The 24,311-nt window shown below is 32.4% G+C and overlaps 1 protein-coding gene and 1 long non-coding RNA gene across 2 annotated transcripts; one reads left to right on the top strand and one right to left on the bottom strand.

Moving 5' to 3' along the window:
• Window positions 1–1,922: 1,922 nt before the first annotated feature.
• On the top strand, window positions 1,923–3,864 carry LOC111052523 (THAP domain-containing protein 1-like). Its single transcript, XM_022339235.2, has 3 exons — window positions 1,923–2,028; window positions 2,680–2,917; window positions 3,471–3,864. Exons 1-3 carry the CDS (start codon window positions 1,958–1,960, stop codon window positions 3,783–3,785), a joined length of 624 nt encoding a protein of 207 aa, XP_022194927.2. The 5' UTR covers window positions 1,923–1,957; the 3' UTR covers window positions 3,786–3,864.
• A 280-nt stretch (window positions 3,865–4,144) lies between these two features.
• On the bottom strand, window positions 4,145–21,186 carry LOC120354951. The gene is made up of 3 exons (XR_005573330.1): window positions 20,920–21,186; window positions 19,716–19,824; window positions 4,145–7,486 (listed from the first exon to the last, which is right to left on the bottom strand). It is a non-coding gene; the product is annotated as an uncharacterized LOC120354951 (long non-coding RNA).
• Window positions 21,187–24,311: the final 3,125 nt, after the last annotated feature.

The raw sequence follows: 24,311 nt of genomic DNA on the forward strand, positions 1-24,311 counted from the left end.
AATTCTCAATGTTCAAGTAATTAACCCTCCAGTAGGCCTAGACTACATTCAACATCAACACAGTAGAACCTCTATAATTTGTAGCTTATGGGACCAAGCATTTAATACGAATTTTGGAGGGTGACAAATTATTTATCAAGCTCTGCAATATCGAGGCTGATAAAATAAAATATGAAAAAATATATCATGGATACTGATCCCATAATTACCCATAATTAATTCATAATATCTAATAGCCTCTATGATTGGATACTAGAAAATATTGTTAAATATTAATTTGACATATTTGTAAAAGATTTCAGAGTTCAATACAACTGTTTATGAGCAAGTTCTTCAACCAGGGGTGTCTCTAGTTTTATTATTATATGTGAATCCATAGAACTTTAAAGTTCACTCCATATGGGTAAATAATTCACAATCAGAATTCAAAATCCCTAAACTAATAATACCAAATACTATAATGTTAAAGGTATTGCTATCACAAGTTGTATTATCTAATACATGTAGGCAATGTTGAAAACAAACAATAGACAGGCAGACAGACATTAACGAAAGCGAGTTGATGTGAAATTTGTATATTAATCAGCTTAATTTGGGGCATTAAGGACAGTATATGTGATAATTATTCTTAAATAGCATTTTAGCTGTTATGAATGAATGGGTAAATTGTGGTAATTGCATGCAATTAATATTTCAGCTTACTAATGATAAATCACAACACCCTTTTTTCCAATTCACTTCATCAGTTGATGTGATTTTCTGTCTCCTCATCACTGGAGTTATTATTTACTGTAGCACAATTTTCGATGAACTCATTACTGGAGTTATCAGTTACTATGGCATATCAGTGTATTTATCTTTATGGGAATACTAATTACAGTGTTTTTTGATGGCAAAACTACGAATTATAGAGAAGTTTCAGTGTACTCACTGAACATCTTGACAATTATTGAACTATTAAGTGAAGTTATTTTTGTTTTGTGTCAAGAAATTTACTAATAGTTCTATTATTTAAGCTCCAAATAACTGCAGAAAAGAGAGACAACTGCACAAAATAGGAATGATATATAATAAATTATACAGTTACAAGATAAGTCATCACCTGATATTACTACGAAGAGGGATAGAAAAGAGTGATAGGTTTCAGAAATAAATTGTCAATGGTCTTGTCAAGAATAGCCTAAATGTGGGGATTCATAAGAACAATGACCATTGTTTGACAACCAGACAGCTTTGCGTAGTACAGTCCGTTCAAGAAGTATAACCTGACCATCTTGTTTTGGAAGTGTCAGAGATTTGAAGTGTCTGACTTTGTCATTTCTGTACGGATGTAAAAATGTCCGGTTTTGGCGCCTAACACACACGCCAATTCGAGACTCTTTCAAAACAGTCTTTCCATGTCGCTGGTGTATGGTGTCAATGGATGAGATAATCGGTGTCGATGGATGAGATAGTCGCTGTCCACTCCTGTCAGGTTCTGGGTGTGTTGGAAGACTAAGGTGGCGCGTACCCCAAACTACTACTGCAGTGCTATAAGAGAAGGCCCAATTTGAATCTAGCGCCTATTTTTCCTTTTGCAAGATGGCGTCAAACTGGCTTCAAGCTCTCTGCAAGAGAGAGATGCTGGCTTCCACCCCCTACCAGTGAACTCTATACTAACTGGAACGGGCTGTCTAATGCTAAGCTACAACACAAAGCCTCTTCTCTGTGGCTACAACAGAAAGTGTGTAAGGCAGAGTGAGTGAGACAGGCATACCGTGTGGGATTCCCTTATCTCTCGTACTCATACATTTAAGCAGGTTGTTGCAGCTCTTGAGTACGATTTTTCATTTTTGAAGTTGAAAAACGGATTTGAATGAGTATAGGGCTATCAGTATCAGATCACAACCTTTTCTCTTAAATATTGTGATGTATTTGTCATAGAATGCGTGGAATTGAATAAAAATATGACTGAAAAATGGTGATATATTGTATTGCATTTGAATGCAAGAATGGGCATGTTAAAGGAAATGAAATACCATTTCACAGGTAAGTCAAACATTTTTATTCTATTAATTAATTTGAAGAAACCTTTTTGTTTTACATACATTACCAATACTTCTTTTTATATTGATCAGTTTATTTGACCAAAAATAAAACAACAAATTGGGTTATATTCCTAGTATACTGTGATAGTTTCTATGTTAATTGAAAATTTAGGCCTACTTTATAGCATCTAAAATGAAGAAACATAGTTGAAGAGCAAATAAATCCTTATTCAAAAAAGAATAAATAATATCTGATGCAGAAATTGTGAATGTTTCCCTACAAAAACCAGAAACGTAAATTAATTGTTTTGGGTAAGTTACAGTACATATTGATTTACGGTACTTAAGTGCGGCACATCTGGTATTTTTCAAGATAATATATACTCACCCTATTCCTTTTAGAACCTTAAGGTTGATCATCTGACAATATTTTTTTTAATTAGTAATGTTGAACTGAATTTTAAATACATTAATGGATTTGGTATTTATTTGATAGGGGCACATCAGGTACCATATTAGGTTTGGTTAGGTTAGGGATGTGCATGCTGAAAATACCAAAAAGTCTTCTCAGACGTCTGGTAACTAACTTTTCAAAATACCAAAACATAGGTACCATTCACAAACGTTTACAATATTTTTTATTTTGTTTCAGTTTTCCCTTCAAAAGACCAAAACTACTTAAGCTTTGGATTGAAGCTATTAAAAGAAAGAATTGGAAACCATCAAAAAGTAGTAGAATTTGTGGTGCTCATTTTCTATCTACTGATTATTTACAAAAGCCAGGATCGACTCAGAAACTTCTGAAACCAGATGCTATACCTAGCATGTTCTCATTTCCATCTCATCTATTGAAGAAGGTGTCCCAGCGAAGAAGGAGAATTATGAAAGAAGTAAGATCAATATTCCACTTTCATGCTATTTGCTTTTGTATAGTATATTATTGAGTGGCATTAGTTGAGTGGATTATTTTCTGACTTCTTAATATTCAGAGGAATTTAATCTCGTCCTAAACAAGATATTTTTTCTGGCCAATCTCGTGTGATTCAAACATTTTAAGACATTGGTTCCAACTGTCTAAAATTCAGCAGCCTGGTATTTGTCTTTTTGCTGAAACGTTTTTTTTCTTCAGGGCCACTTTTGGTATAAATAAAATATTAATCTGAGTATTAAATCTAAAAGTATTAATCTTGAAAATGGCATTAATAGCCAAAGCATATAGTGACAAAATAATTTATAAGTGTGCTCAGATTAATATTTTTATTTATAGGCCTACCATATTCAATCATTTATGACTTATAAGAAAATGTAAATATACAGACAACAATAATATGCTGCAGTCCTGCAGAGTTGGCTTAATATTCATATCTTCTATAAATTTTGCTCATTCAGTATTAAATCTTCAATTAACTTTCATTTTATGTCCAATATCCTTGTTTATTCCAGGAAGCGCCACCATCAACTTCTATCAAAGAAGAGATTTCTATAGATCTGCCTTCATGTTCAAGCCAGCAAATAATGAATATTGATCTGCTATCAACATCAAGGCAGGAAATGATGGATACAGATCAAGGAACATCAAGTCAACAAAATAAGAACGATTCTTTGACACAGACACCTTCTTATTTTGATAGAACATATTATTTAATGAATCGAAAAGTTAAAACTTTGAGGCAAAAAATTAGGAGAAGGGACACCAAGATCTCGTCAATGGAAGATGCCATACGAAGAATCAAATCGTTCAATTTACAATTATTATAATAATTATTTAGCATATTTTACTGTTCGCTTATCACATGGTCATAATTATAATACAATCAATATAAATGTTTCTTCATAGATTTCTTTTCATAATTTCTGAAACTCCCACACTAATTTGAAATGTTATCAGAATACCTATAGTGAGGTCCACGTTATAATGGCAGTGGATTAAGATAGAGGAACAGCATTGCCTATTCTCTGTATCAATCAATTATATTTCTACATTGTGTAACATATTAAAATTCGATAAGCAAGCAAAATCGCTAATTGGAAGAATTTTATAGGTCTGGAGCAAAACAGCTATTCTATTATCGCCAAATGCGATAACAACAAGTGAAAGATTAGATAATAACAGGTACCATGGCTAAAATTAGAACAGCCGAATAGAAAATAATTTTATTTGCTATTTATTATATTATATAAAGTATTGGAAATTTTGAGGTTAGGCTTTAATACCTACTGATTGGCAACCTAATAATCGATCAAGCCGTATAATGTGAAATCCAGCCAGACACCTTGGCAAAAATTTGTTGTAAACAAATAGTATTCAACTAGAGGTTTTGAAAAGCACATGGCTAATTGTTGTAGAGGGAAAAACAACTTATAAATTCCAAAATTATTTATTACCTGTAATGAGCATGAACAAATACACCAAAAAAAAATAAATTAGAATATTAAGGAAGTAGGATACTCATAGGCGCATGGATACATTAGTGAATTAGCATGAACCAATCAAATTACAGTAATCGATGGGCAGCAATAGAGAGCCGATTCAAATTAATCTATAAATATTTTTATAAATGATAAGAATTTATAAATTATCACTACTCAGTTTATGTATCGGATATGGTCCGAGTAATTATAAAATGTAATACCTGGGATATAGATAATAATTTAGTAGATTAGCACGGACCATTTGATCCTTTTAAATGGTGTAGTAGTGAAATATTTAAATGTATGCAAATGTGTAAGTCAGAAATAGGATTCTAGAAAAATAAGGCCAGACGCCACCATGGAATGACACTAAATTTTATAGAGCACAAGTCCCTTTGTTAAATTTTATGTTTGAAAGTCTTTAAGTCATTAGATATTTATTTATTCCCTTGGAGAGGACGACTTTGGCCACCAAAAATCCAGGATGACCAGGAAATTCGGATCGCCACCATCGTCTTGTGAAAATTCAGCATGTGAGTGATAAATTATCGAAATATATAAAATTAGGGCGCCCTCAGTGCTTCGAGTGAAACAAATATAAAAAGCTAGCTTGTCGAAAGGTTATAAATATTGAAATTATTGTGAAACTTGCGCAAGTCTTAAAAAGGTACAAAAACATATTTTATTGGATAGGAGTTGTATCAAATTTATATATCTAAAGATGCACAGATTAGAGGAGTATTTAAATTTAATATTATAATGTACATATGCTCACTCAATCATTATTTTATTAGCAAATTATAAGATAAATATGTAGCTCTTGTTCACTGGATAAATTAATCTATCTGATTCCACCAGAGGCCGAACCTCAAGCCCTGAACCTAGCACCGCAGTGCAGGATGGTTTCTTACAGCTTGGCATTGTTGTCATTCGAGATGAGTGTCTGGCTTGGAAGTGTTTCGGCCGCATTGCAGGATGACTGTTAACGGTTGCTGAAAGATCAACAGCTGGATTTTTTTCGTTATTTTTTGTGATACAGAAATTCTGATTGCAGATTCGTTCACAGCGACCCCAAGTTTAGCCTGAAGACTCAGAATGTTAACAATGTTTTTAAATAATTTAAAATCATCATGAAAAGTCATTAATATGGTAGTACATCACGTTTCTGGGGACTTTTTACTGGTGACTGGAGTTATTATTGACACACAGAAATCAAAATAATCGTGAGAAAGAAAACTGCTGATGAACACGAATAAGACCGCCACTCCATTGTTCTATTGTCTCGGCTGCTTGGCTGAGCCTGGCTGGAGGGATCAAATAACCGACTGGTTTGATCTTTTGTCTGTCCGCTAGGCGGAACTACGCCGACCATTGCTGGGTGGAAGATGTTACTGTGGCCGCTCGCATTGCCACCAACACTGCTATTATTTGCTGTCTCAGCGCCTAGTCCAATTCAGCCAAGCAACCAGCCTGCACTGCGGAGCTAGGTTGAGAGATATATATATTGAGAAATATACTGAGGTCTATACATATTATTATATTTGAGATTTATGATTTATCAGTTAATTATTTTATTATTTTTGGAAAGAATTGATTGATTGATTAGCTGCCTTTATTAAAAACCTAGGAGGGCGAAGTTAGGGCGCAGCTGGCCCTCTCTTACACTTAACCCTCCAATACAATTCTAAGTAAAACTAAAACACTGAAAGAAGATATATATTGGGATTTTTAAATCGACAAGCAGCAGCAAGTCGATACCTGAGCTGCATGAAAATAAATGCATACGATTAATGATTCAAAAGCACATGGCAACGTTTCATGCTAAAGAACTGAAAACTAGTGAGCTAATCTGTGATATTTTACTTTTGATATATTTGTTCTTATTTTTATTATTTTCGCTTGTTGCTCTATATACTTCTACATTTACTTGTTTGTTGATATTTCTTGTACAATATATGTATCAAATTTTTTTTGGTGTATCCTTTATTTATTTCTCCACTTCCATGCATGACCAATCTCATATTTATTTATTGAGTTATCAGTATTGAAATATTAAGAAAATTACCATCCGACTTTGTTCTTCACCGAATAAGTTGGTTTAGTCAGCAATATTTAGCATTGATAATCAAATCTTTGGAAATAATACGTTCCAGAGATTTATATAAATTGTACAAGAGCAGTGAACTGCGGGAGCACCTGGGCGAGCCTATAAGAATTTTGTCTAAGTTGTATTCTAAGAACCACAACCAAAGTTGTATAATTTTTTACTCATGCTTTACCGACTGCAGCCAAGCCAGGCAAGCCGTTATTCACAAAAATAACGTCAGCAGAAACATTTGCGCCCAACGTGAGGCTGGTGATGCGCCATTGACATAAACATGTTGCATTCAACGTGGGACTGGTGATGAGAACAGAGCTCATAAAATCATTATTGAGAGTAAATCAAGACTATATATCACTGATAATAATTATAGACAAGTCAATGCATAATGAGATTTGTTGTGAATGGATGATAGATAGTAAGAACTTACTGGGGAATGCAAGCAAGTATGAAAAACTATTTTTTGAGAATCAACAGCTTTAAGCAAAGAGAGAATTATTTTATAAGATTTTATTATTATTGGAAATTGTATTTTAATGTTTTATGGGCCTAAACTGCTGAATTTTGTCTAGTCACTAATAATTTAAATATAAGCCAGTTTGAGAATATCATAGGCTACAATAAGTAAGCAATGGAGAAAATTCAAATTAATAAATACCTGTCATATGAGATTGAGATACTCCTTATTAGGAAAACTTTGTGAACATTTCACTTTTATACAGTCCTATCTTGTGGTCTGCACTTAGAGGCTTTGTTAGCCAAAACTTTCACTTTTTTTAAAATCTTTGACACTTTATCCTTTTTAAAATGAGTCTCTCTTCGTCCGCGCAAAGTGAGGTAGCAGACACACTGCCGATGGCGGAAGTAGCGGTAGTAGCGGTTGTCGACGCTGAGGGGGGTGCGATGGAGTCCACCGCCCAGATATCTCCAATCACCGTCATGAATCCTGGGATCAGTGATAGATCATTAGAAATCTCCCAAGAAACAAGAAAGAAGATTATATTAGAGGGGTTACTCAAGTCATTTTCTAACAGTTTAGAAAAAACAATGGCAATAGTAAAGAAGGATATAAAGGCGGAAATGAAGGAATTGCAGGAATCATTGGAGGATACATCGGTAAGGATGAGTAGAGATATGAAAGGGGTCATACAAGCGGTAGACAGTAAATTGGGCACTATTGACAGCAAGGCAGAAAGTTATAGGGGAGAATTAAAAGTTATGATAGATTTGAAAATGGAAATCAGGAAATAATTACAACCGGCATAGCAGCAAAAATAGATACAGTTACTTGTGAGTTAAATGAAAGAATAGATAACCTAACAGTACAAAACACCTCGCAAATTCAAGAAATAGCAACAAACATTAAAGCCGATTGTCAAAAAGAAATTCAAGAGCAAGTAGTAATTAAAACACAGGACATAGCCTCGACAGTAGATTGGAACAATAGTCAACTTATTTCCATAAATCAACGACAGAATAGTAACTCTACACAAATAACTCATCTAAATACTGGTATCAATCAAAGCAAAGTACTACTTAATTCATTGGAGACAGCCAATTTAATTTACTTAATTTACTTAATTCATTGGTTACAATTGTCAAAAACAAATTTGGCATTGTTGCGGAGCTAGAATAGGATAGTACTACCTGCTTTGTCAAATGATAGACAAGGATAGCAACATCAAAGTTAATCAAATACTGTCATTATAACGTGGGTCTCACTATAGTATATTGCTATCATTACATACCCTATTTAATAATCCTGTATTATTGAATCATCATGGGTCAACATAATTTATTTTAATTACCTACTTTTATTGTGAAAAATATGAGATCAGCTGAATTGTAATTAATTTTTGAAACCTTTCAATTTCAAATTATTCATTTCACTCTGGTAATTATGTAGCATATTTTACTGTTTGCTTATCATAGTCATATAATAAAATATTTCTTCGTTATTTGCTTCATTTCTGAAACTCCCACTCTTACATGATTTGAAATTACACCAATGCACACCTACATAATTCTAAATTCGTAGCCTGCTGCATGTAAGTAGGCCTTTATTATTAAATTGAGATCTTTCCTTAAACAATAAATCATAAATCTTTCCTTTAACATAACAATAAATCATATAATCCAAAAAACAATACTATATCCTATCAAAATAAACATAAGACAGTGTTTAATAGTTTCAATTAAACACAGCCCTCCTTTGGACTGTGTATGAACAAAATTCGGGATTGGAATAATAAGTACTATGAGCCTATTTCTTCATTCCCAATCATTTCATGACAGTTTATATTTGTCCTTCTTGAATACCTAAAAATAAATAAATAATACGCTTCTCTGAAATCTGGCCCACAAGTTATTCCCATGCTTGTAAAAAGTTGACAATACTAAAACTACTGCAGTCACAAATAAAAAAAAAATCTTTTCTTTACTCATATTCATCCTATTTCATTATTTTTTCTCTCAAAAAATTAACAATGAACTGCTCAATAAAGGAAAAATAATGCTTTCATGGAATAAGACATACAATATAGAAATAAAATAGAAATTAAAACTGTGCAATGCATTGTAAAAACTCGGTCTTTGCATTCTGGCGTCAAGCTCCTTTAGTTCGTAAGTTGTCCGCTCTGAGGCTATTTGCTTATTAGTGCTAGTTGTCGGTCACACACTTTGTCTACTTCTTTATTGTAGATTTTAAGATGTGATTTTCTGATGTATTTTATTCATTCCATTGTTCTAGTAATTTATATTGCAGTTTCCGTCATATTCTGCAATTATTCGAGCCATTTTGCATTTGTTCTGTGTCATTTTTATTTTCAATATTTCAATCTTACATCGGTTGGCTACAATCGAAACATCCGGTCCTGTCGACACACAAGAAAGTTGCCTAGGCTAGGTTCAAGGCTTCTCTTTCATTTCTTCAAATATGTAGTAATTTTATCTTTTCACCTGAAATTAATGTTCTAAAGTGTTCTTCAACTTCTCCTATTCATTATGTGCAAATAAGTTTCTCTGTGGGAATTTTTCTCTCCACAATATCTTCGTCGTTCCTAAAGCTAACCTGTCAGTGCTACTTCACCTCATGTTCAACTTTAAAAATGCAGAACTAATTTTCCACAAACTCTATCTTCAAAGTTCAAATGTTTCCTGCCATCATAAATTACTATGAACACTAAAAAATTGTTTTCATGAGTATTTAAATGTAAGTTCAATTTTTGCTCTCTTGGCACTTTGTCTGATTGGTTCGGTTACAAGTCACAGTGACTTGTAGGCCACAATACTTCTCTCTGCATCAGGACACCGTGTCCGCTGCATTCAGCATCAGGATCATATTCTAATTCCGTTTTAAATTGCTACTTATTTGTTACATTGAAATTTCTACTTACCCCTTTTTTATGAGTCTCTTTCTCCTTTTATCACAACATTGGAAGTCTGTTGTGCAACAATTTTGCCACTTCAAGTATTTGAAGTCACATTTAGTAATTCTGTATATGTATAATTCTAGGAACTTTCAATGTTTTCACTTTAAATATCAATCATTTCAATTCAGACATTATAGCTGTCTTTGCTCTGTTCTACACATTAGCCAAGTTGCTTCTGGTGTTCTCTCACATCATACGAAGTACTGTTATGATTTGTTGAGATTTATTCTGAATTTATTGATGATCCATGGTTGATTCTAATCATGAATACTGTGTAATATTTCTAGCATTTTTTTGTCATTCATTTTTTCAGGAACAATAATTTTAAGAACAGTGAAAGTGAATTCACAGACAATTGCTTATCTATTGAATTATTTGATTTCATTAATTTATTAATTCAGGACTATTTAAATTTCTCAACTCAGTTATTGTTAGAAGTCAAACTGTTCAAGATACATTCTTCTGTATTTAAATTATACTAACTTACATTGGAAACTTATCCATAATCATTTGTTTTATTGTATCAGCCCTTTTTATATCTCCATCATCAGTAAACATTTTGTCATTTGTGAACTATTCTAAGCCTATGAAAAAAAGGCAAAATAAAATCAGTCATTGTTTCTGTACAACTTTGTCTTTATTTGGAAAAATCATTATCACAGGTATCAACTTGGAACTATTACATTTTTCAGGTTTACAGTTTAATTTCTTTTTAAACATTCTAGCTTCCAGAGTTAATTACAATTTGTATAACAGTTGTAATTTCAATTTGGCACTTTGTTGGGTCTGTGGTGCAAGAACTAGACAAGTGTTAGTTCTTTTATTAAATTCTGTTTCTCACACCATACAGTCCACTCAAGTTAGGTTGGCTTTACAACCCAACCTGCCACGAGACTCATCAGCATTTTCTCATAAGAGCCAATGTGTTACAAAATGACAAATCCCACAGCAATGTGGGTTGCCTATCTTTACCAGCTGCCTCACTTTCTTTGTGTTGCTAGTCCATTCCAGTTAGTATAGAGTTCACTGCCCCCTCCAGTCAAATGGTTGTTTTCAAGGAAACAGTCCCGAAATAATATTTCTCAACGGTTCTATACATATTTTGAGTTGCCGAATTCGTATCTGGAATTAGCTGATCTGCCAGTGAACACGCCAGAGGGCGGTTTCACCCCCAAAACCTCCCAAAATTTCGAACTTTTTCAATTTTTCCATTAATCTCGAGAACCTTGAGTTTTTTGAGAAAAAGCATTCTCTACAAAATTAAAGATAAGATTTCCAATAAATTGAGTGGTCACGCAGGATTCTACCATTTTTGGTTCCAGAGCTATAAGTTTTCAAAAAAGGGGTATTATTTTAATGTTTTTTTTTTTAAATTATTCAATTCTACAACTTCTACCCTTTACAACTTGGACATTTTCCTGGCAATGATTAAAAAATCACACATCACGTGAAAGAAAAATCACATAAGTGTGGCAATGTAACTCACTCTTCATCTCTAGCACCATCATCATCATCCAGCTCATACTAGACTCTAAATACCTATGTTAAATAAGTTGTCTGGAATAAATCGAAATTTGATAAAAAAGTAGAAAATTCCACCTTAAGTGTAGTTCAACCCATATTCCCATACAAAAGGAAATGCCCAGTTTATATATTGAAAACTGTGTATCTCAGTAACCCTAAATGATAAAAGATGGTAATTGGTCTTGATTTGAAGAACAGAATCTCCTCTTTCATGTGAGGTAAATGACTTTTGTAAAAATATAGACGTGAAGTAAGATACGTTTGTTTGAAAAAATCGAGGAATTTGGGATATTTTTTTCATTCTCAGTCTCAACAGATTTTCGATGATAAACAGTGATGCAAGATGGATTCTAACTCAATTTATAAAGCATGAAATTCTCTTCTATTTGAGACCAATCGCAAGTTTCTATCATGTATTGTACTCGTTTTAGAGACTCTTGAATAACAGTAAAATCGCAAGAAAAATGAGAAAATAAAAATCATCATTTTTTCAATTGGCTGTAACTTTTGAACGGTATTGAAATCAGAAGTATGATTCATGGGAGTGGAAAGAGGAGAAAATTCTCTACAACCTCGACTCCTTTTCGGATTTTTATCTGAAGTGTTGCACAAGATACGCAACTATGAATAAGCAAGTCTGTGAAGATAGGGAAGATATCACAAATTTCTTACAAATTCAAAGTTGAAAAACGACCATTTGATTGGATTACTCTTTAAAGTAGGAAATGGCTCGTTGGTGAAAAGTCGTTTGTGGAATGGATCTTCGCCAGCATAGGCTGGTTTGGAGCTGAAGCTAATTCATTCACCTTACACCTGAAGAAGAGTAAATTCATTGAGGGATAACTTTGTACATTAATTTTCGAAAGGTTCAATTCATTTATATATCCATCCATACCTCACTTACATATATTTAGAATTTCAAAATATAATACAGGCTTATAAGATAATGCATTATCGCCGGTTTTCGGTGCTCTTGCTCTTCCATTTGGAATATTGCGGTACACCCTACTTATTATGTTATAACTTATTCACCTACTGTTATATCTTTCTTATTTTGTAATTTGGATTACTCATATTGTAATTTATAATGAATATCACCATGTGAATATAATACCATGTGACTACTTATTGAATATTACTGCTTGCTGGAACTGTCCTCCAAACTCAGACGCATAATCTTATTGGGGGAATTCCACTTAATCAATTTTCTTATTTTGTACTGTTTTATGTAAAATGTAATTCTTAATTTGTTAAAAATCAAATATATTTACATGTATTGTTATGCAAAGTGAAGATAAACGAAATTGAAATTAAAATAAAAATTCAATTGAAAAGCTCAAATATGAATAGATTAATATAATCTTGTCTTAAACCTTAATTGAAAAAAAGTTATTATCCTACCTATACTACAAAACTTATGAATAAATTATATATATATATATATATGTGTGTGTGTGTGGTGTGTGTGTGTGTAATCCAAATTACAAAATAAGAAAGAGATAACAGTAGGTGAATAAGTTATAACATAATAAGTAGGGTGTACCGCGATATTATATATATATATATGAATATTCAAAATAAATTAATCTAACCTTATATTAATCCTTAATTGGAAAAAAAACGTTATTATCCTACAAAACTTAGCCTACATTGTAAGAGTGGTCATTTTCTGTGTGGATATTTATAACATTACTACCACTCGACTATAGTCAAAAGTTTCGTTAATTCAAGTATGGCAACTTGAATAATAACAATTTCATGAAAAAAGAACGCCAATTAGTAGGTAATGTCATAGAGTAAAGGTATTTAATTAGATTATTTTGTCACTGGTAATGTTTTACAGGGAGTACGAGATAAGAAATTCAAGTGAAAGGTTGTGTTCTGTGAGCTCTGTGTTTAACAGTAAATTTCGGAAGTTTTAAGTGTAGTGAGATACTATCTCTGTGCATGTAACGGAACCTTACTAGACACTGTGTTTCACGAGCCTATATACTGTCTATATATAAGAAAACTCTGTATGTTTTTCTCGATTCGAAAAGAATAGTTAATAAGTGAGGTTAGAATTTACAGATGAATTGCAATTGGGTAGGGGCTGAGCGGAAGATAAAGACTTGGACTTTGGACTTCCTACCTAGCCAGGCGAATTCATTCAACCAGCAAATGTCTTTGTAGCCTGAAAAAATTTTATCTTTTTTTATCTATTGCTGAAAAATTCCTCTCGACTGTGTCTTATCAAAGAATGTTGCAGTTTCGTAGTTGAAATATCTTTCTGTTTAATAGATCTGGAAAATCAAGAATCGAGCAATTAAAGTAATAGGGAAAAGTATATAAGGGCGACAATTTTCAAATACCATCAACATTTATCGTACCGGTAATATTCAAGTAGAATGGATAATAAACTAGACGAGATACTGAAAAAATTGGAAAAGCTAGATAGTCTAGAGACGAAGATTGATGGAATCACCGGTAGCTTCAGTAAGGAACTTGAAACTTTGAGAAAAAAGGTGGAAGGTCTGGAAAATGATATTCAAACGGAAAAAGAGAGGAAACAAGAAGAGTACAGAAAGAGAAATTTAATAATCAAAGAAAATAATCCAGAAAAGGAAGGTACATCAAAACAACAGTAGTAACCGCGGATCGTAACGGCAATTGTAACTAAGGAAAATGAAAGGGAACAAACGGGAAACTATTTTGGGGGAAACAAACAAAATAGAGATGCGAACAAGAAAGATAATATAAGAATAATCACATACAACTGTAGGTCTCTAAGCGCTAATTGGAGGATAGAGCAGCTGCTACAGGAGCTAGAAAACATTGAGTGGAATATAGTAAGACTCCCAGAAGTAAGAAGAGATGGGGAGCAGTGTGTCATCATGGAAGACGATAAAATGCTTTATCTTAATTTTTTTTTGTTACTATTGCACAGAAGAGCATAAAAACCGCCCAGAAATTTTGGATTAAGAAGGAGATCAGTCACTGGTATAAAATAAGGGATAGCTTATCTTTCTACATTTATATTCTCCACATACAACTGGCAAGCAAACTACACAAGGCTGAGTGGGATTTCCTAGAGAACAAATGTAGGGAACAACTTTTTAGGAGATTGAGTGAGAAAACAGTCACTCAAAACAAAAAAACTGCAGAAACTTCTCAAATATCATCATCCGACACTAAATAATAGGCCTATCATTCAACATCAACACAATTTTGCTGATAGGGTAGCTAATTTCTCACAAGTCCAATTTTCATCCTCAGAGACAGAGTTACTAGGACGAGGTAACAAATACAGTAGTCATAGCTATTTGGATAACCAACAACTTGAACGACTAGCAATTAGGAAGCCTCAAAGAACAAAATACTATAACTAACAGATGTGCTGACATAATTCTTCAAGAAAAGACAAGGGAACTTCGACCAGAGATCACAAAAACGGCAGACATCATGAAGAATTTAAAGAAGAAGATGAAAACCAATGACCTGATGATTTTGAAAGCTGACAAAGGATGCACTACAGTAATAATGGATAAGGACGAATATCTAAGTAAGGTAAACCATTTCATTGCAGATAACAATTTTATTGAGATTAACTCCAATCCCACCATCAAAATCAATAGCTTGATTAGAAATAAGTTGACCACCACCACCAAATTATTTAACAAGAAAGAAACTAAGTATCTAACAGTTATGAATCCATATCCACCTAGACTTTTCGGTCAACCTAAATTATACACAAAATCAATGTTCCTATAAGACCAGTGGTATCTTTTGTTAATTCCCCCTGCTCTAAATTAGCTCACAAACTGAATAGCACCTTTCGGTCATTAACAGGTTTTCAACCAAAGTTTGGTATTAAAAATTCATTGGAGTTGGTCAACAATATAAAGCATATTCCTGTTCTATCATCTTATAAACTTGTGTCATTTGATGTTACTAATTTATTCACTAACATTCCGGTGGGAGAAAGTCTTGAAAGAGCTGAGGAAATAATGAAAGCCTCTATAAATGATCATACACTTAGAGAAGAACTGATAGGATTGATGAAGTTATGCACTCAGCATAATTATTTCAAATTTAACAATAGATTTTTTGAACAAAGAGAGGGGTTGGCAATGGGGTCACCCCTCTCACCACTCCTAGCTGAATTATTTGTGGATAAGTTAGAAAGTAGAATCATTGAAAATAGTCATTTCAAAGATAAAATTGTTTACTGGTTTCGATATGTTGATGATATTATTTGCTTATGTAAAGGAAGTAACAGACAACTAGACAATTTTCTTTCCTATCTGAATGGATTACATCAGAGTATAAAATTCACTGTAGAGGTAGAACAGGATTGTGTATTGAATTTTCTAGAATTAAGAATAGATCATAGCACTGGTTTTCACAAGTTTTCTATTTTCAGAAAACCAACCCATACTGATGTTATCATTCCTCTTCATTCGTGTCATCCTATTTCTCACAAACTTGCTGCTTCCAATAGCATGGACTATAGAGCACTAACAATACCTATGAGCCATCATGATTTTGATATTGAGATCACTAAAATTAAACAGATAGCTGTCACAAATGGGTATGAAGAAAGTATGGTGGACAGATTATTGAGTAAAATTAATAGACAAATTTCAATCAATTCTAGCTTTGTAGGCTCAAACTGTGAGGAGAGAAGACTTGGATAACAATCCCATATTTAGGCCTTGTATCTGATAAGATAGGTAGGGAATTGAAGAGAAATGGATTTCATGTTGCTTTCAAGACCAAGCCGATTTTAAATAGTCTATTTAGCTGGAGTAAAGACAAAATTGATATTTGGGATAAAAGCGGGGTGTACAAACTTAAATGTGATGATTGTAATGCTTGTTATGTGGGTCAGACTGGTAGAAGTTTCAAAAGTAGAATTAAAGAACACATCAGAGATTGAAATAAACAAAATGGGGAATCTAACTTTGCAGAACATTTGATAACAAATAATCACAAGTTCATAGTTAAGGAGAATGTTGAGTTTCTGCATGTTAATAACAAAGGCAGATCTTTGAATATTCTAGAGACTTTAGAAATAACAAGAGTAATTAAGGAAAATTCCCAGTATAGTTTAAATGACCAGATTCATTTCAACCAATACAACACTACGAATTTAGTTTTATCATAAAATTGTAAGCATACGTTAGTCAATAGTTTTTCCATTTACATATTTGTTTTATTATCTTTCACACTTGTTTTCTTGGTTCTTATTTTGTACTAAAAGAGAATTTTTTATCATGGCGATTCTGTTGCTTAAGCCGCCATTTTGTCACACCGTTGAGGGGGAGGATTCTGTCTAGCTAGGCCAATGGCAGGCGTTCATGCCCTTAACCAATAGCAGTACTCGCCTACTAGTATAAATTCTGCTGCTCTTGTATTTAGTTTTAGTTTATCAGAGATTGACAATGGTGTAATAACCGAAACCGGTCTTTCTAATTATTAATAAATCAGTGGTTTTTTGACAATTTCTTAGTCTTTTTCATTCTTTATCTTAATGGAAACGGCGCAACAGGAGAAACAGGATTCTTAATAAACAAGACATCAGAGAAGAAAATTGTGAGTTTCAAGCAGTACACACACCGAATCTCTGTCTTAATTTGGGAAGTGCATGGACGTGTAAAGGGGAGAACTAAACAGATACAAGTTTATGCACCAACTTCAGCGTCATCAGACGAGAAAATTGAAGACTTCTATGAAGAACTGGAAGAAGCTCTTGAGAATGATTCATGCAAATTCAACATCATTATGGGAGATATGAATCCAAAAATTAGTAAGAACAGAGGCAAAAGATGTGTGGGGAGGTATGGATACGGTGAAAGGAATGAGCGAGGCGGACGACTATTCAATGGATATGCCATGGATGGATTTCCATGGATATGTATTAATGTGTATTCGAATTTGTGGAAGGTAAAAACATGTATTTGATGAACTCATTCTTCCTGAAACATGAGACAAGAAAATGGACTTGGCTGAGCCCCGATGGAGAGACCAGAAACGAAATCTACTACTTCGCCCTAGTGGAAGTGATCAATAGAGATCAATAAAAAAAATGTATTGATATCAATAGGTATTTGGGCCAATACACATCAATACATTTCCATGGATATGTATTGATGTGTATTGGCCCAAATACCTATTGATATCAATACAAATCAATACATATCCATGGATATCAATACATAACCAGCTGTATTGATGTCAATACAGATCAATAGCCATCTATAAGCACAGTTTTACATTACAACGACATATTCTGGTGGAAAAGTCGAGAAAACACCATTTTTTTCATGTGAAAAAAAAGGTTGAAATGTTCCAACTTTTCATGTGAAAAGTACATGAAACTGAAACTTGAAAATAACGTTTTTTGTTTGTTTTTACATTCTTATGTTATACTGAACATGTAAAAACTCTCAGAAAAGAACATGAATAAAACGTTTTTTCTACATTTCTTGTCTCACATTTGGTCATTTCTTTCACATGAAAATTTCCAAAAATTCACATGAAAATAACGTTTTTTAAAGTACATTTTTACAATATTTTATTGTGAAAAGATAGAGAAGGATTACCTTTATAATTCTAAATAAATAACCTTCTCAATTCTTTATTTTTTACATTAAAAATCTATAAATCTTATAAAACTTTTGAATAACCACAATATAATGAGGAGTAAATTCTCTACCCTAACTTTACAATAATTTTACACAAAACAGAATAAAAATTAAATTGAACCATCAAGTCCTATTCAGACAAATGGATTTTTCCTAGTAGGTGATATATGGAATCTAACAGCTGGACATTATAATTACAAAAAGAAAGCTCATTTTGATTTGTAATCATTCAACAACTGACAAATTTCAAATATTTTTCATGTAAGCTTCTTTTTTCAGCTTTTTGACTTTGTATCAGCCATTTGCTTGTATTATAGTGAGGTCCACGTTATAATGGCAGTGTGTGATTTGCAATGGTGTTGCTATCCTTGTCTATCGTTCAACAAAGCAGATGGCTCTTTCACACATTGCGATGCTGCCACATCGTTTATCAACAATGTAGAAATTCAACTAATTGACAAATATTTAATCTCAATCATGAAAATTTATTATCACATCTTTAAAAAATATATTTTCTGACAAATAAAATATGATTAACTATTTTCAACAATAATGAACAGTTAAATTCATCAGATATACCAGTATCAGCTGTTTGGGTGGCAAGGCTGAGATCTGGCAACCCTTTTTTCCTCTCTTCCTACACTGCCATTATAACATGGACTTCACTATAGCCTTGCATCACCCATTGGGAAAAAAACATAAATGTCTGGATGGCCAATAGGGAGATTTTTGCTTTAATAAAATGAAGAAACAACAATAATTTATATTAAAAATTAATTTAGTTTCGAAACATCACAGTCTTCAACCCTTCAATAAGTTGGAGACTGTTGTAGATATAATACTGTAACTTTTAGGATAAGTTATTGGTCGAATACTCCACCTTTTGACATACAACTGAATTTCAACCTCCCATAAGGGGGTGACTTGGGGGTTGTAACTCAAAAATGTTGAATGTAAATACCCATTATGTGATACATCATATCTTGAAAGCCTTCTCAAAACGAGAAAGATGACATCAATAAAAATCGTCTATGATACTTTTATCCAAAATGGCGGCTGATTGAAGTTTTAGTTTTTAAAGAAATAATTGATGAAATTCAATCAGCCACCATTTTGGATAAAAGTATCATAGAAGATTTTTATTGATGTCATATTTCTAGTTTTAAAAAGGCCTTTATAAGTATGTATCACACAATGGGTGTTTACATTAAAAATATTCGAATTACAACCCTTCATTTCTTTACAAACTATAACTTCAATCAGCCACAGTTTTGGATTCAATTTTCATAGTACATTTTAATTTATGTTATCTTTCTTGTTTTAAAAAGCCCTTTGAAATAATCTACCACAAAATGGGCGTTTACATTAAAAATATTCGAGTTACAACACTCTTAAGTCACCATATTATACATTCTGAACCTAGTCAACCCCTTATGAAGGGGTTGAAATTCAGTTGTATGTCAAAAGTTAGAGTATTTGACCAGTAACATATCCTGAAAGTTACAGTATTATATCTACAACAGTCTCTAATTTATTGAAAGGTTCCCATACATATGACTCATTCTGTTTTAAAATTATCAAAATTGAGACTTACTTAGATTTCTCTTTGCTGGTAAACCGAATTTTTGAAGACTTCAGCCAGTCTTTGATTACTGTTTCCATGTCTTTTTCTTTTGTGTTGGAAAATTTTATCACCACAGCTCCTATCAGAAATGGAACAAAAGTTTAGTTATAATTGAACATATTTCAAACAATATTTCTTGAATGGAAAATTGAAAAAACACACATGTTGCAAACACACAGTCTCTCTCTCTCTTATTATATAAAATATATATTGCTAAAATGAGAGGACTACAACTATAGTTTTTCTAAATTGGAATAAGAAATAGAGCTATAAATATAAATAGATGAATCACTTGCTTGTTGAAAAAGTCTAAATAAATCCTGCCGCACCAGCAAACAACTGAATAAATTCTAATAAGCAATTAAATGATATCTACTAGGTTACATCAATTCAAATGAACTATTCAACATTATTCGAAGTATAAAATAAAGATATTTTATAATAATGCTCACTATTCCATTAAAATTTATCTAGCCATTAGTCATCTAATCTATCTATCCACAGTCATATATTGCTATTGAGTTCATTAGGTATATTAAGATGAGTGTAGATTAGGTTAGTAGCCTACCTATGTGGTGACATGAATTATCTAGGCTAAAAAGATATTTTTGAAATTGATCTTGCTTTCCATGACGAGACACTATATTCTATACAAAAACTTTGTTGTAGTTTAGACACTGTGTTACTTATAATAATTGAAAAAAAAACACTTACTTTTCTTGGAGTATTGAGGAATGCATTTCACTCCTGAGGAGGAGCTTCATCAGGCGGATATTTTGCTCCTCAGGGGTAAAATTCATTCCCCAATACTCTAAGAAAAGTAAGTGTTTTTTTTCAAATATATACAATGATTCAGTGACTGAACTACAACAAAGTTAAGACATTTTTGTTACACATTTCAATTTATATGTGCTAGCATTCCCCTGGAATGTGTCTGCCTGGAATAATAAACATTCATTCCCAGCACTGATAGATTTAAGAGGCTTACTTTTATTATTATTAAAATTATGCCATAAATAATTCATTTAGGCTATGTTATGAGGCTTTGAGGTTATGTGCCTAGTCTTTCAATAAGTTTATCATTTAAATAAATATAGTCTAAGTATCTAGGACTATAATAAATGTATTCTTCCATTATACAGTACATCAATAAAAACCAAATCACTTGACTCACCTTAAACCTGATCTTTCACAAAAATCACAAAACAACAGACACCAAAAAAACCGTTACGATCTAAATGTTACAATGCCGAACCCAAAGCCATTTGGCCCATTCCCTCGGCATTGACCAACAACCGCCTTCCCATTAACAATAAACCCACTATCGATAAACCTACTATGAAAATATCGATATATCATTGATACTCAATTATTTATAATTATATATTTTCAAACTTGTTTGGGAATGCATTATTCAAATTACATATTTTAAATAAGTAAGAGTGGAATACTGTCCTAATTTCTACATTGTTTGATGCAATAAAACCAGTTTGCCCCAGAAAAATGTTGGAATTTGTTTGCTTGATATATCGATTGTTGAAACTTCGATACGTTTATCTCATAGTATAAAAATATATTGATATTTTAATTCGATACCATAGTAGACCTATGGATGGTGGGAATTTCAAAATTAATGATATTGACAATCTTATTAAAAAAAATGATATTTCAGGTGCGGGTTAATGATTTAGAAGTAATGAGATAGTAGAAGTAATTATTATTTGAATTGAAATCATTCAAAGTTCAAGTGTGTATAGTTCAGATACTGCACGATTTTCCCCATAAACTTTGATATAATTTGAAAAAGTGGTATAACATTTCCAATTTTGAATAGAATAATTTGAAATTCTAGGATAAGATTGACAATATGAGCAGAATCGTACATGATTTTTTTTAGAATTTTCCATGATCAAATACAAATTTTCAAGAAATTTAAACGTCAGTAGCACGTTAACGGCACGTCTGACAGGATTTTCGCAAAGGACAAAATGTACTGGAAATTCACTTCTAACTTCGAAATTCACCCGAATCACTCATCAAAAATACATTGTTTCGAGAAAATTGAAAATCTGCCAAAATTATTCAGTTTTAAACTGCATTTAAAATTACCGCAAAATGTCTATATGTTGTTAACGGTGCATTGTAGATGATTTTTGCAAGAGACAAAAAGTGCTGGAAATTAACTTCTACACCCGAATCAGTCATCAAAAATACATTGTTTCGGGAAAATTGAAAATCTGCCTAAATTATTCAGTTTTAAACTGCATTTAAAATTACCGCAATCCATGGACTCTGTGATGTACCAATGATTGTACAGTCCTCAATATACACAATAAATTTGTCCATAGGCTAGTACGAGAACGGAATAATTTCTATCACCGTAGAAACAATACAATCTTATCTGAGGTAGATAGACGACTGTTATCTAACTTACAAAGCAAGAAATAAATAAATCTGTAATTATATACCTTCCAAAAAATTAGTCAATGGAAAAAACCGTATATGTTTATATGCCTATGGATTGGAACAGTAAAGTTATATTTGAAGGTTAGTTTTGAAACAAAAACATAACCCTAAAACAAACCAAGGCTAGCTCATTAACAAGTAGCAAATTGAGAAGGCAGTTCGACTAAAGATCGATCATAAAAATTATATTATTAGATTTTTCATTTTCATACTTTCATTTCTAGGCCAAATAAGCCCAAATATTTATTTATTTGAACTACCAAAAAAAATATACTTGTTAAAAATATATGAACAAATTAGCTTAGCCATATATAACGATTGAGGGTCGATATTCTAGCATATAAAAAAACAATATAAAAAAAAAAAAATAGGAAGAAATATTTATTTATTATGGTGTTCGTTATTGTTATAAGCATATATATTCTTATATTATGTCTACTTTATGTTATACAAGCATGTCTATGTTCTATAATCCTTAGCTGTTCATTGAAGCCAATTTGAATGCATATCATCATAGACAAATTCTATTATTTATTTATGTATTATAAAAAACTAAATGATAATTTGGAACAACTTAAAATCAGGAATTTCGCCCTATTTTAAAAGCTTTAAAGTTGGACACAGTGACACCACCCATTCGGCGTATTGGTTACGTCACAGAATCGGACCAATCCCGAATTAATATGTAAATTTGGCGAGATAAAATTTGAAGGAGAAATTGAAGTGAAAATTAGAAGAGGAAGACTCGAGGCCATTTTGCAAGGATCATCGGTAGGATGCAGACCTAGTCCACGTACCTAATTGTTCAAAAGCTTTAATTTCTGTTCAATGTAACTTAATCTTCGTTTTTCTGTTTTTTAAAAGTTGTTCCAAAGTTCCTATAATAATTGTGATATTAAGATTTTAAATTCCATTTAAATAAATCCCGAAATTATATCAGTGAAGTCTGTTCAACATTTTTTGCCACGTGGAAGGACCCAGCTGGAATGATATATTCTACGGCCGAATATATTTCGAAAAACCAAAAAACGGAAACAAAAGTCTATGTAAGTTATTCGAATATATAAAAGGGGATCCCCATAAATCTGTGAAAATTGTACAGCGTATAAATTCGTCCATTTGGAAAAGTCATGACTATAGTTTTAAGGGTACAAAATTTATCATAATTAAATTTTATAGTATTAAATAAGTTTAACTATCCACGCTGTACTTAGCCAAAAGGTCTATTTTCCTTAGGCGAAACCACACCCTGAGAGTAATTTTGATTATTAATTTGTTCTATTCTCTGAATCACCACTTCATATTAACTTATTTTTCCTTGTTTAACTAGTTCAGTTTATGACCCTTTCCTAAGGGCTATTATCTATTTTATTTTGTTTAATTGAAGAGTACCGAACTTTTTATATAATATTTATAATTTAAAGATTCAAATCTGTTGTCAACCAATCTTCATTCTGTATCTATTTGAAAGCTATTATTTACATAATCTGTTCATCAATTTATTCAATATTTGTTGTAAAAATACATCCTTCACAATATATCCATTTTACCGTTTTGTTAAACTGGGTTTACTTCATTATACCTCCAAATTCGTTCTTTCTCGACTGACACACATTGATCATTCAGGACACATCCCGTTTTGCAATAGTCAGACAGTAGCAAGTATAGTATCTATCATTAGATTATTATTTCTTCTGGTGGTAAATGGTGGTCGATTTTCTTATCAAGTAACAAATTCTGTCATTGAGGGTATCCCGCAGAATCAAATAATAAATCGACTTCTGCTAGCCTACCCCACCGAGGTGAAGTGAATCCTACATTATTAGCCGACCAACATCGCAAAGAGAGGTAGTAGATCGTTTAAACAGCATTAGAATTAAACTCGGTACTCGAAATATTTACTATTTTGGTTCAGCACTTTGCTCTCATACAACCTATAGTACTTATCAGAGACCTTGTTTGCATGGATTTGCCATTCTATCTGTTGTTTCATACGGTCTAACATCTTTCCAAACTATGGCACAGTTATTGGATTCTGGGTATACTAGTCATCACTTGGAGAAAAGGTTCACTCCAAAATTACTGTCTCTGTCTGATCGT

This window comes from Nilaparvata lugens, chromosome X (genome assembly GCF_014356525.2).
Source record: "Nilaparvata lugens isolate BPH chromosome X, ASM1435652v1, whole genome shotgun sequence".
In the NCBI taxonomy this organism is placed as follows: Eukaryota; Metazoa; Arthropoda; class Insecta; order Hemiptera; family Delphacidae; genus Nilaparvata; species Nilaparvata lugens.